The 14,953-nt window shown below is 39.7% G+C and overlaps 1 protein-coding gene across 7 annotated transcripts in view; it reads right to left on the bottom strand.

Annotated features, from left to right (window-relative positions):
- Window positions 1-11,728: 11,728 nt before the first annotated feature.
- The window catches only part of LMO7 (LIM domain 7), a 233,585-nt gene continuing 230,360 nt past the window's right edge, over window positions 11,729-14,953 (bottom strand). For 3 of the 7 annotated variants that reach the window (XM_025364171.1, XM_025364175.1, XM_025364177.1), the window contains 2 exons: window positions 14,648-14,750; window positions 12,565-13,320 (listed from right to left, as the gene is read on the bottom strand). In XM_025364171.1, coding sequence (XP_025219956.1) covers window positions 13,298-13,320; window positions 14,648-14,750 — 126 coding nt within the window. In that variant the 3' untranslated portion in view covers window positions 12,565-13,297. Of the gene's footprint in view, window positions 14,751-14,953 lie in introns of all 7 variants that reach the window. The other 4 variants (XM_025364172.1, XM_025364173.1, XM_025364174.1 and 1 more) reach the window with 2 other exon arrangements.

Here is a 14,953-nt window from a genome sequence, read left to right as displayed (position 1 = left end):
CCCATCTTTCATTTTAACCCATGGTAATTGCAGCAATTTACTCCTATTTTTCTCAGAGGAGCTCCGGGTAATCATCTAAAAAGAATAAACATTTTAGTGTAAAAACTGGCAGATTTTAAAGTTAGGACCCCAGTGACCTGGCAAATACTTTCCTCTCCCACAGTGTCACAAAGAAATGACTTCAGCAAAATCCCACCCGCCAAAGGCGTTGGCTTATTTTCTGGGGGACCATTGAGATTCCTAAAACGTGACAGCCTCTGTCAAAGCTGCCAGCTCGCTCCAGGAAAATCAAGGACTCTCCAGGCCTCTGCATAGTGAACTAAAGCGTTCCTAAGTCAGCTTTTGTGCAGAAAAACAGCCTTGTGCAAGCCCCTGATAGAGAAATTAGGACGTAGTTTCTTCGCATCGGAACGGACCACATTTGCTCCTACGAGGCAATGATCATTGAAATGTCCTGTTAATCCCTCAGCCAGTGTCCTGTAGGACTCGGCACTGGGGTGTCCCCAGACTTCTAATATGGACTGATCAGTGGTTCAAAAGCTGACTAAAAAGTTATAAAACTGGAAAGGGAAATGGGGGAATGGGAAAACCTAGAGTATTTTTCCTCCGTCTGTGCTAACACTGCCACCTAGTGTTATGAATACGAAAAACCTGCAAAATCAAAATTTTCACAAAGAAATGCAGATTTAGGAACACAGTCTCATTCAGTGCCATTTATTGTTGATTTTCTAAAATGGTGTCAATCCTGTTTCATCTGGAAAGCAGAAATAAAGTTTTGTAGAAAACAGCATAGGAATTACTTCTTGCAGAAAGCTAAGAGTTAACATCTATTGTTTCTATTCGCCAGTCACCTTTCCAAGAGCTTGATTTTTCTAAAATGGTGTCAATCCTGTTTCATCTGGAAAGCAGAAATAAAGTTTTGTAGAAAACAGCATAGGAATTACTTCTTGCAGAAAGCTAAGAGTTAACATCTATTGTTTCTATTCGCCAGCCACCTTTCCAAGAGCTTCAAGTGAATTTACTCAGTTCCTGGTCACAAGAAGCTCATGAGAGGTGCTACTAGTGATTCCTGTTTCACTTTTGTTTCACACGTGAAAAAATTGAGGCACAGGGAGGAAAAGTAAGGCCATCAAGGTTACATTTGCAGGAAGCCACTAAGCCTCAGATAGTGTCACTCTTTAACTGCTGTCTTCACCTTTTATACCATCCTGTCCCTCGTTCTAAGTGCTAATTGTCAGAAAGACAATGCAAAATAATTAGAAAACTTGAATTGAACCCTCAAGGACTTGGAAGACAAACAGCTTTTTGTGGAAAAATAAATAAATAAAAACAAAACTAAGGGGAGACAGTGTTTTATCTGATCACCAACAGCTTTTCAAATGGAGATTCGTGTGTAAGGGTTTAAGATTCTACTACAGGTATAACGAAACAAGCAAAAGAGTGCATCCTACGGCTAACGCTCCAATTCTCCAAAGATGCAAATGTGTTTTAATGCAATCCTCTTCACATGGAGTCATAAAGATACATTACAAGGATGTAAGATGGGAAGACTAGACAGGGAATTAAAAGGCACCTTCATCAGTTTACTTCACTATTTTGGCTTTCCATTGCCAGGACTTTAAACCTTTTCATCTCATCTTTTTAAATAAGACATTTCAGTTTAAAACAAATACAGATGCATATAGGCCCCCAATATGCATATTTATGTATAAATCTTATACAACACTACATTTTGTGTATATCATTAAACTACGCTAAAAAGATAAAAAAAGAGATAAAGATAAAAGCAGTATTTTCAGTATTTATAAGCTTTATAAAAAAACAAACGTGCCTCCTTCAAAATTGATTTTTTTTTTTTTTTTTGCAAACATAGTATGATTAATAGTCTTTATTTTTACAAAATATCTTGGTTGATCAAGAATGGAGACTTGGTTGTGAGCTAGTGTGTGGGCATCCTTGGTCTGCATGGCTATCACAAAGGGATGTAGATACAAAAATTTGGTGAAAAGAGTTGGTCTGTGGCTGGTTTACTAAATCCTGGCACTCATTACTCAATGGCGTCTACCAGTTAAGCAGAGGCTTTGTTAAAAATGAGCTAGTAAATTTCCATTCCACGATAGTCACTGACTCTTCCTTTTGTGTATATTCTCATAAATTTGTTCAAACCCTGATAAAATATATCATTTGAAAATAGTTTTAAACATATTAATTTCTGATGAGAATTTTTATGCATGAAATAGTTCGTTTGCAAAAAATGTATAACAACGGGAACTTTGTTTGTTTGTTTGTTTGTTTTTGAGATGGGATCTGGCTCTGTCACCAGGCTGGAGTGCGGTGGCGCGATCTCGGCTCACGGCAACCTCCGCCTCCCAGGCTCAAACGATTCTCCTGCCTCAACCTCTTGAGTAGCTGGGTCTGCAGGTGCACGCCACCACGCCCGGCTAATTTTTATATTTTTAGTAGAGACGAGGTTTCACCATGTTGGCCAGGATGGTCTTGCTCTCCTGGCCTTGTGATCTGCCCGCCTCTGCCTCCCACAGTGCTGGGATTACAAGCGTGAGCCACCGCGCCCGGCCACAATGGAAACTTTTAAAATACTAATTTTGAAAACAGTCTATCACATTTCTTTCAAAATGTTTTCCTATTTATTTTTAAATGGTGACATTTATCTGACAAGAAAATATAATTCAGTTTGTATTTGTATTTTAAATATCTGTCAGGGAAACTATGACAACCATTTATCAAGGAAAAGTTCAACACATTTGGAAAGCGCTTTTTTTGAAAAATAAAAAATGCAGAACATTTTCAACTATGGCCAAAGTAATGAAAACAAAGCCACCCCACAATTTTGTAACAAAACAAAATGTTCAAGGTCATTCTTCATCTCATTACAAAGTGTTATTCTAGTCTAGTAAAGACCTCGTTTTTATAAAATTAACCACATTTATAAAGTTCTGGCTTCCATTTCTTTAAGGCTAAAACTTGCAACAAATTATGCAGTAAAAATAGTATGTTAGTAATGATAAAATCTGAGGCTGTCTAAAACTTTGTTCTGGAATCCTTGTATTCCAAAATAGTTATTCCATCAATGTTAAGTAAGCTTACAATTTTATCATAGTTTTTCATAAAGAAGTAACTTATTGTTTAGTATTTGTCTTCTGGAATGTTTTTCTTTGGATGGCTCATTAATAGTAGCAGTTCTTGTATTTTGTCAACAGAATTTTGCAAATACCATAAGCTATGATAGGGACAAACACACTATGTAGCAAACCTCCCACACTGAATTATTTGTTCTCATACTCATTTCTTCTGAACTTCAATGATTTCTGTGCATCTTCCAGCAAAATTTGCTGACAAAGGCATCTCCATGTTATTTTCAATATGTTATTTCAGTCATTTTAACCTCAGGAAGTTTAAAGGAAGGAAGAGCAAAGAAAGGTATTCACCTCTGTCATCTGCTACTACGTAATAAAATATCAGAAGCTTCTAAACATCTATCATTACAGATAGTATATTATATCCTATCAGGATAGGTTGAAATCTTACTTGACTTTAAACATCACTGAAAAAAAACTGTAGGAGTTTTTCTTCATGTTTTTCCTGCTTAGTTTTTAAAAATCTTGCTTGCAAGGTGATGCCACAATACATCACAACATGCTGAAAGCAAATGATCAAGAGAGGGCACCCGTATTAACCTCTGCACAGTATGGAACTCCCATTTGCCTTCAGAATATATCATGTTCTCTATACCACGTGTGACAAACCCAGCCAAAAAGGCATATGCATGTCAATCCTTCCACGAGTGATTAGAAAAACTTAAAATTTTTACTTTCAAACATATAAATATGCATAAGTGTACTAATACTTTCTTCCTACAAATACAAATAAATCATCTTGCACTTCATTTTGGACAGCACTAACCATAAGAAATGAGTTATGTTCTGACCAAACAAGCATTGTAGAGGTCATTGAAATAATCACTATCCCACTGAAAATTAGGTCTGACAGAGATTACAAGTGCCATTTCATATCTCTTCATGATGAGCACACATTTATAATAAAGACAATTTAAGAAAAACATTAATATTTATAGTCAAAATCATATTAATGTACTCCCCTTAAAGAAGCAGAGCAGCGAGGGGAAGATACTCATGTTTTTAGTTGGTAAATATTAAAGTGACTGTGGTATGCTGAATCACGTCTCTCCAAAGATGTTCTCCTCCTAATCTGTGGTACCTATGACTATGTTACCTCACATGGCAAAGGGACTTTGTAGGTGTGGTAAAGGATCTAAGGGTAGAGATGACGTTTTGCTGACAGAGCAGGCTTGTTGACCCAAAGAAGTCACACACTGGGGGTGAAGGGATGGTTGTTGACACTGCATACCGGGTAGGCTGTGCTACAGACTACCTTCTAGCCATGGGCCAGATAGGAAAGTGGACACCCCAGAGGAGAGTGTCATGAAAGGCTAACTTATTAGAAAGACCACACAGATCAATAGGGACTGCAGTGAACATCGCTATAAAAAACAGGGAGAGGCTGGGCGTGGTGGCTCATGCCTGTAATCCCTGCACTTTGGGAGGCCGAGGTGGGTAGATCATGAGGTCAGGAGATAGAGACCGTCCTGGCTACGGTGAAACCCTATCTCTACTAAAAATACAAAAACTTAGCCGGGCGTGGTGGTGGGTGCCTGTAGTCCCAGCTGCTCAGGAGGCTGAGGCAGGAGAATGGCATGAACCTGGGAGGCAGAGCTTGCAGTGGGCCGAGATTGCGCCACTGCACTCCAGCCTGGGCGACGGAGGAGGGAGACCCCCCCCTAAAAAAAAAAAAAAAAAAAAAAAAGGGAGAGCAAAGGGCTTCCACAGGCCCATGACACTGTCACCATGCAAACATACCAGTGCTTAGATGCCACCGGTGGGGGAAGGAGAGAGGGAGGAAAAATTCTGATTTGACTGGATTTAAATCAGAAGCAGCTGTAGAAAAGAAATAGATAAAACTAGATTTGTGTGTCCTGCCTTCAGATGGAATGGAATGCCAAACAGATAGTAAGTCCAAGTAAAGAAAAATTAATGCTAATTTTCATACCTTTGTTAATGTTGATTTTCATAATTTTGGCAAGGTAGCATGAAAATACTGTAACCCTAAGGATCCTGGTACACAGAAAGCACTTAACAAACACTACTAAGGAGAACGCAGGAGGGCTAGAGGGTCTTTCCTGCCTGAGGAAAGACTTTCACACATGCAGAATAAAGGCATCGAGAACATTCTAAACCTGATCAGATATTTAAACTTGAGATGGCTTCAAAAGCAGCATTCTATGGCTAAGAGATCCTAGACGGCTAGTCTGATTTGAACATAGGACTGGATTCAAGAGCGTACATGACAGGAGGGCTGGACCCAGGAGTCCTTCTGGCCATCTTTGATGGATGTTTTCCTGCTGCTGTGAAACAGGTCGAAAGGGTAAATGAGCTTCTGACAAATGCAGAGGGAACTCTGTATTTTAGCCTGAAATGGCAACAGGGAGATCAATGCCTTGCATGCCGGTCTGTGACACCTAATTCATTATAGATCTAAGAAAGCACTTTGGGGAGTGGGGCAAAACCAGGAACAGCAAATAGCACACAAAAATATCTTAAGTTAAAATCCTGGATATAACGTAGAAAAAAACTGCTGCATTGTTTTTCTGATTCTAATCGGCCTCTCCTAGGGAATTTTGAGTAAGTCCTATTTCCTTTCCAATCGAATTTTAATGGCAAAGATTCATGATAATCTTCCGCAGAAATATTGTTGTGAAAAATCCTTCTCTATAAAGAGGTTTGAGGATCTTTACAGTGAAAGTAGCAAAGAGCTTTACACAGAGTTGTCAAACAACATTCAAGTCACTTAATAGGTCACCTAAAACTGTGTTAAACAATACCATGGGATATTGGCATGTAAAATCCATAAAGTGTTTAAAATTTAATCACAAAAGGATGAGTATTAGTTTCATGATTTGCTTTCATGAGCTTTTATATAAGAAATTTGAACAAGTATATTCCTCATGCTTTATAAGTATTCACAAATTACCGGGTTCCCAATGTTTCACCTGTTACAATAAGCTGATCTTTTATCTTTTCTAGAACACATCAAATTTTCAATCAAATAACTACTCGTACACATGATCCTTGTTGGGTACAATTGAAGGAAAGATCCTTGTCCCCTCTCCTGTTCTCCCTATATTGTTTAAGAAACTCATTGAAAATAAGACAAAGTCTTGCATAAAGCAAATACTCAGTAAATATTTTTGAGATAATTCATGATGCCTAACAATGGTAAACATTGTGGTTGACTCCAACATTCATTTCATCACACTCCCATCGGTTAGCAATAACATGATCATAAGCTGGTCTTTACTGAAGGTCATGATTGCCATGAGAATGCGATTACCCTTGGTTCAAAAATGGACAAATAACTGAAGTCTGGCCAATGAGAACAAAAATATTTTGCTGAAAGCTTCTGGGAAGTTTTCCTACACACTTGAGAGCACTAACCAGTCAGTCTCTCTTCCAGTAGATAATAACAAGGAAGCATAAAGCCCTTCACTTGTCTTGCAGCTATGGTCATAACTAGCCTCAGGATCAGGACAACAATGAGAATGGCCAAAGAGCCTGAGATGAATATGCTTTTTTTTTTTTTTTTTTGAGACAGAGTCTCACTCTGTCACCCAGGCTGGAGTGCAGTGGCGCGATCTTGGCTGACTGCGACCTCTGCCTCCCAAGTTCAAGCGATTCTCCTGCCTTAGCCTTCCAAGTAGCTGTGACTACAGGCACAGGCCACCACGCCTGGCTAATTTTTTGTATTTTTAGTAGAGACGGGGTTGCACCGTTAGCCAGGCTGGTCTTGAACTCTTGACCTCATGATCCGCCCACCTCAGCCTCCCAAAGTGCTGGGATTACAGGCGTGAGCCACGGTGTCCGGCATGAATATGCTTCTTTAATGACGTTATTGAACTGCTGAATGAATCAGCCTTCTCGACTTCCTATTAGGTAAAGAAATACACTTCTTTATATTTAAGTCAATTTGAGCATGCAAATGAATACATTAACAGACATTTCTTTTACTGTTTAAACCCAATCCCCTATTTTCCAGCTACCTTTAGACATTTTTAAATGTATGTCCACCCTGTGGTATGTTCTATCCAAAACAGGACTTTTCTCCACCCTCAACAAATATCTAAACTACCCAGGCTTCAGGTCCCAAAGTTATTCATTTGTCTTTTGGTCCAGTTCACGGATACATTGTCACCCAGAACAGCGACCCCCAACCTTTTTGGGACGACAGATAGGTTTCATGGAAGACAATTTTTCCACAGACGGGGTGGGTGGGATGGTTTCGGGATGAAACTGTTCCACCTCAGATCATCAGGCATTAGATTCTTATGAGAGAGCAAGCTGGAACCTTTGGATGGGAGGTTCACAGTAGGGTTCACGCTCTCGTGAGAATTTAATGCTGCCACTGATCTTACAGGAGACGGAGCTCAGGCAGCAACACTCACTTGCCCACCGCCCACCTCCTGCCATGCTGCCAGGTTCTTAACAGGCTATGGACCAGTCCCAGTGCACAGCCCAGTCAATGGGGATCCCAGCCCAAAGTATCTCGAGCGATCTGCTCATGACTCTGCAAAACAGGCCAACTCTGTAAGGCTCAGCAGGAGTACAAAGGAAGGGAAGAATCACTGGGATGTTTATCTTAATTCAAATAGTATTTTGCTCCTTCCACTTGATCTGTTAAGATTGTATTTGCCCTTAAAAATGTAGTTTAAACATCACCTCTGCTGTGAAGCCACTTCCTCACACACTGTCTCTCACAGGCCGTGTCTCTTCTACCATGTACTAGGATACTTTGGTATATGCCTCTCTTCCCCCTGTGAGAACAATGATTGTTTTATATTCATCATATAAACTCCTAGTATCCACACGTTTCATGAAGAAGAATCTGGAAGTTGTTTTCCTGCCTCCTATCCATGGACTTTAAGCACAAATTAGGTAGGTTGTTTTTTGTTTTTTGTTTTTCAATTACTGACATGAACTGGGACTTGCATTAGCGTGCCTTCTAATCCCTCCTCCAGATTGTGAGGACGGATGTTAAAGTGCAAAATAAAACAAGTAAAATCTCAACCCTGAGACACCCCATTAGGCATGTCTCTCAACTCTAGCAATCAGGCAGTAGTTACCATTCTGTGCCTATGCATTGAAATTCAGAGAGTTTCACCCTTTTTTGGCTAGTTTTCACTCTTACATAAACATTTCAAGTAAAATGCTAAGATTAAATTCTTAAGCAGAACAAATTCCATTTTTCCGCTTTCCTTCCTAAATTTGGCACTGAAGATATTCCATGCCTTCACATAGAGGGTAAAATCACCTTCTCTCCTCCTCTACATTCATGCCAACCCAGAAACATTTGTTTTCTCAGGAACACTGGAAGAAGAAATCATTCTTCTCTCTACTCTGCTCCCTTATTTCTCCCCATAGAGGGAGGAGTGACAAACACTACCCTCTTTGGGAAACACTGAATGTTAGAAGTGGCCACTTTGAGAAGTGGAGAAGTCATCAAAGCTGCCTGTCCACAGGCCACTTGCAGTCCTCTGTCCTCCATGTGGTTAGCCCACAAGTACAGAGGACAAGGGCCCTTCTCTTCGATGCTCCGTCATTAAGCTCAATCCAAGTGGGAAGTTGTCCAGCAGAAAAGACGCTGGTATTTCCCATCCTTCCCTCCTATAAAAGGTTCTCTATTGGCTCAGCACTGAGGAAAGATGGGTTTAATTACCTACACACATGTAATTCTCAAACGTATCAACTGAATAAATGAACGGCTAAAGAATACACCTGAACCTACTGCCTGTAAGTCAAGGATATGGAGATGTAGGTTTCAGGAATATTTATGACATCCCAAAACAAAGAACTTGGTCAGATCCAATAGCTTATGTCTACAACCCCAGCACTTTGGGAGGATGAGGCAGCAGGACTACATGGGCCCAGGAGATTGAGGCTGTGGTAAACCATGATCACCTGGGTGACAGAACAAAATGCAATCTCTAAATCAATCAATCAATCACAAAACTAGCTTATGCCTTAATATGGCATCTAGACAGCAATTTTTTATTCAGCTTCTCCATGCTTCCCACAAAGCATAAACACATTGAAAATAAAAAATTCTTAATGCTAAGATTTCAAACTGGCAAACTAAGGCTGGAACCTAGAGGGGATTTCCATCAACTACCACGTAGCTGAACTATGTGTCAAAACTTAAAGAACAAAGCTTGTTTGTAGCTTGAAATCAGACAGATTGGCCCGCCTCTTGGTTAAAAGACCTAGGGTTTGTATCAGAACATTGCAGAGCAGAAATGGCCCCCAGCTGACCAGCTCTGCACCTCTGAGGCAGATAGGGTAGCCTCAACCCCAAAACCTTTATTTCCACAATATTCTGCGGTCCTCAGAAATTATAGGGCAGAGGGAGGAGAAAGATCACATGTGTGTTGAGGTGACATACAACACACTGGGAAGTGCAGCTCTGGCTGCTAGTACATTATAGGGAAGGGTACAGACAGTAAGTGGCCTAGAGATGGCTTTCTATGTTACCCTTCAGCTCATCTCCCTGGGAAAACTAGGCAAGAGCATCAGGTCCATTTACGAGGCACTGAATACTGGGCCAGCTACCACATACATGAGGAGCCCCCAACTGAACCTTTGAGAAGGACAATATCAAACACAAACATGTGTATGATCGGGAGGAAAGCACATTGCAAACTGATTTCCAGTGTCAACTCTCGGGCCTAATTTCTATTGGCTCTCTGGGAAGTATTTGACACAACAGGTCTCTCCCTCCTTAAAATATGGTCTTGACTTGGTTTCCAGGGCACCAGGGTCTTGGTTCTCTCTCCTGCTCACTTTTCTGCATCTCTGATCGCTACTGCTGGAGGGCCTCAGGATTCAGTCCTTGGACATCACCTCCACTCTAGCTACAGTCAGATTCCAGGTGATGTCCCCCCAATTCTCAGCTGAAATTCCATCTACATACTGATAACTCTATATTTACATCCCCAGCCTGGGCTTCTCCCTTGCATAGCCAGCTGCCTACTCAACGCTGCTACTGAAGTATCTGATAGATTGCTCAGCCTCATTATGCTTAAAAACCAAATCTCGGATCACCCTACCCGAATGTGCTTTACCTGTAACCATCTCCATTTCTGAAAAAAGGCAATTCCATTTTTCCAGCTCCTCAGGCCAACATTTCAGATTCATTTTTGACTCCGCCCTGTCTTTTGCTTCATCCATTCTATGATCAAATTCTACCAGCTTCACCTTCAGGACACACACACACACTACAATCTTCCCTCTCCTCATTACCTCCCCTACACCCACCCTGTTGAAGTAAATGTCTTTTTCCTGGGTAATTTCAATAGGCTCCAAACTGGTCTCCCTGCTTTTGCCTGTCCTTCTGCAGTCTTGTTCATACAGCAGTCTGTAGCAGTCCTTTTAACACATCCGTCAGTTCGTTTCTCTGCTCAGAACTCTCCAGTGTCTTCTTCTTCCATTCAAAGTAACAGCCCGTGTCCTGCAACGATTGCTGCTCTGTGCCCTCCACTTCCCCACGGCTCCTAAACCCTCCACACTCACTCCACTCAACCACGCTTGCTTCCTGGACACACCAGATACTCTCCGGCGCCAAGACTTGTCACTTGCTGTTCCCTGTGTCTGGAATGCTTTTCCATCAAGTCTCTGTTCCTTCATTTCTTCAGGCTTTGGCCCAAATATCAAAAGGCTGTCCCTGACCACCTGTATAAAAAGCACTGTCAAACTTCCATTTCCAGCACTTGCAACTTTCTTACCCAGTATTTGTTCTTTGTTGCTGTCATCACTCCCTGCATGTTATTTTTTCGTGTATTGTGTTATCACCTCTCTCAATCAGAAAAATAAGACCAGTCAGAGGCAAGACTTTGTATTTCTTCACTGTTCTACCCATGGTGCCGAAAGCAGTGCCTGGAGCATCAAGCATGAATAAAAAAATTTGTTGAAGGGCTGGACTCTTCCCTTGTTCCTAGGTGAAGTAACAAATACCCAGGGGCTTACACTAATGTAGAGTCAGTATCCTAGAAGAAAATAGCTCTGAAAACTGTACTTATAATTTGTACTAACAGAAATGTTATCACTAAGTAAGATAATGTGAGAAATGGGGGAAAAAAGTCATAAGAAAGCAAGAGCAGATGAAAAGACAAAAGGCTTAGATGAAAAGGAGCAATGGTCAGAAAGGATGTTGGATAAGGAAACTAAAATGATGGCAGAATTAAGGCATCCTCTGGGGACAGTGAAAAACCGAATTAACAGGGCAGATATTGATATCGGTTTCTTCATTCATTTATTCAACCACTGCATATTGAGGGCTGCCTCTGCGTATATGTCAGGCAGAGAACAAGGCAAAAGAAATGTATCTTCATGAACATGCAGTGAGATGGACAAAGCCCATGTGCTGCTTATAGGAGTCGAAGCCAGCAGTGCCTTTCTGGAAACCACTTTGGCAATCTATACTATGAGTGTCGTAAGATGCATAATCTCCGAGCAACGATTTTATGTCTATGAAAATAATATAAAGAAAGAGATGATCATAGAGTATCACAGAATTTACATATTTATACATAACCTGCACATATTAAAATGTTTGATCTTAGAAACAACTGAAAAATACACAGTAATGGAATTATCAACTAAATATTACCAAGGCCAAACAATGGAGCGCTATACAACCACGAAAAAAGGTAAAAATAACTTTAAGAACATGGAAAAATTTACAATTCATACTTATAAATAATTATATGCAGAATGAATTCAAAGACAGAGCTCTGGTCTTTGGAATTTGGGATTCAGAATTATATTCTTTATGCTTTGGGGCATTTGACAAGTTATCCTCAAGGAACACATTATTACTTTAACAATAATCAGAGCAAGTACTAAATAAAATTTTTATCTCCCACATTAACATTTCTTATATATTTTAAACCTATTCCAATACAGTTCTCAGTTCCTAGAAATGTCCATTCCACTTACGTTATTATAAAAGATTCCAGTAAGTTTAAATTTTTGCTCAAAGCATGTTAAAGTTTTGTATCCTTGCATTCCCGCTCCAGATTTTTTAAACAAGAGACTACACTTTTTGCTTTATAGATATTCTAAGCTCACTGTTGTCTTCTCCTTTTATCTGGGGGTAGTAAAAGAAAAGATTTTATTCAAATGATCCAACAATTCATTACCCTCACCATACAAATGTATCCAAAAACATAACTTTATCAAAAATAAAGTTCCTTATTAAAATGTTTCAGTAAACACATCCAGACTGTGGCATAGTCTCGAAGGTATACACTATGTCAAAATTTGTCAAATTATACACTTTAAATATATGCAGTGTATTACATCAGCTATACCTTAGTAAAGCTACTGAATAAAACGTAACATCAAAAAAGGCCACATACTGAAATATGACTAAAAGGCCTGAGATCAGACACATACACAGAAGAAAAAGACAGCCCACTCCTTAAATGCATCAGCAAGTTTATTTACAAATGCAATTGAACAGAAAGGCTCACCAGTTTCTGGAGAAGACTTCTAGTATACAAACCATGGTTATTTTTCATTAATGAAAATAAGCAGCTTTCTATTGGTAATTACTTAGCAACATTTCTGGTAAAGAAAATAGAGCTCCCTTCATCAAGCAAATAAATGGTACATTAACTGCATTTTTTAAAAATCAGAATACATAGGTAGAAGGAAGGATACAGAAAGCACATTTGGGGATAGATTTTAATGAAATTTTCCATATGGTTTTGCATTAATTTAGAATACATTACAATAAACAGAGCAAATGCAATTATGTATTTATATTAACTATTTCAAATAATGTTTAAGAACTTTTTTAAAAAAAACAATAAAATACCCTCTTCAAAACACCACTAACTAGAAAGTCAAACTAGATCATTATCTGCCTCAAAAATATTCTTAAGTTCTTATTTTTTCCCTTGTGCTCTCAAGATGCTGAATTCAACAGGTAAATACTGCACTTTTCCCCACACACAATTACCTTATAAATAAACAACAAAAATACTGGTTCTACCAAGACTACAATGCTTCTATGCAATCTAAAGAGGCAAAAAAGTTATTCTTTAAAAAAAAAAAGGCAAAAAAGACATACAACACATATTTATAGATCTACACGAGCAGCAACCACCTCTTCTTCTATCTGCAACAGTGCTTTCGTATGGAGGTTTACATCACATGGCGGTTGGCCGTCCAGCTGATCAGGCAAGGAGAGAAGAAAGAAAAGTGCTTAGATTCAGAAACGTGAATATTGCCACCTGGGATACATAGCAGTCATCACTCAGAAAGTGGCCCAGTGAGGTAGAAAGAATAACCTGTCACTCACTCTTAAGATAAAGCTAGGCAAATCTCAGTGTCTCGTCTCTGGAATTCTTTATTTGTAAAAATGGAGTAAAAATGAAAATGAACTGCGCACGATAGAAATAAATTACACTCAACTCTCTATTATTTGTCTTGGAGGAGAGAAAAGGCATGGGCAATTTTAAAATGATGATTCCAGAAATCATTTCTATTTGGCTTTGGAAATCGATGAGAGAGAGAAAAACACACGCACATACACACACCCCCACCAGTACATGCCCAGCCTTGACTTTCTCCAACCTCAGTGCCAGCATCCAGGAAAGGACTGGACAGCTGCAGCAGGAAGGCTCAGAACCCACCGACAGACAAAAGAGAGTTGACTGGGCTTAAACCATTTCCAAAGCACTCTTCACATAGGGGCCATATAAATACCTCAGAGTTCAAAAGCAAATGGTTTTGCTGATACCACTTGTAACACCCTTTCACAATAAGGAAGAAACACACGTTACCAGCATCAAGGTTTAAAATATAAACAGCAGTAAAGGTTGTCTTGCTGTAGCTATACACAACACACACCCTAGTTATGCTAGCCTGCCTTTTATAACACACAAACACATGCTTAGATGCAAAGTAGCATTTGAAGTTTTTTGAAAAACTCTTTTCCAAAAATGACACTGAAACACCATAGTTAATACTTTCCTATTAAAATTATATATTGACATATTATATATTAACATAAAGCACAGACTGACTTATTTTGTATTACATAGAACAATATTTTTTAAAGTTGGTCATATTCTAAATCACATAATCAAAGCCCATTGTTAAATAATAGAAGTAAGTTGATGAGAGACCAATCTTTAGTCAAGAAACAGATTATAGCCTAAATAGAAAATTCATTGAAGTGTTTTGGTTTCTTTGTCTTCTTGAGTCATTAAGGGTCTCTGAGGACCCTGGGAAGATGATACAAGACACCACCCTGACTCTCGGACTCTGTTCCTCTCCATTCCTTGGCCTCACAACCCACTCCTGTGTAGCTGGAACCCTGAGCAGTGGCCCATTCACTATACACACTCTTTGAGGGGAACACACTACAATTCTTGAAACCTGGACTCCTACGGCAGTGAACTTGGAGGGGAGCCGGCTGCAGGTTCAGGGAAATACATGGGAACCCGTGGTCTCCTTAAAAGGCAAGAAATTTTCTCTCTGATTTGCTCTCTTACATTTGAATCTGAGATAGCAGTCGTTGCAGTACAGCTGGTGGTTTCTGATTCTGACTTCAGCTCCCGAGGAAGAGCCTCCGAGGTCACACTCACAGGCAACACACTGGGGAACAAAGAAAAAGAACATCCAAAGTCAGTGAGCTCAAGAAAGCTTGGGGCACTCCTCGGGATGGGGGGGAAATGAGCAGAATGCTACTTCTAAGCTCTTAGATACATTTCAGCAAAGAAAAAAAAAAAAAGGCTGAAAGATGATTAGTAGATTAAAATCAAGCCCGCCAGATAAGATGCTAAAGAATTCATAAAGCC

This window comes from Theropithecus gelada, chromosome 17 (genome assembly GCF_003255815.1).
Source record: "Theropithecus gelada isolate Dixy chromosome 17, Tgel_1.0, whole genome shotgun sequence".
NCBI classification, from domain to species: Eukaryota; Metazoa; Chordata; class Mammalia; order Primates; family Cercopithecidae; genus Theropithecus; species Theropithecus gelada.
Note: the sequence above shows the minus strand (reverse complement) of the source record. Positions and strands in the feature narration are given on the sequence as shown.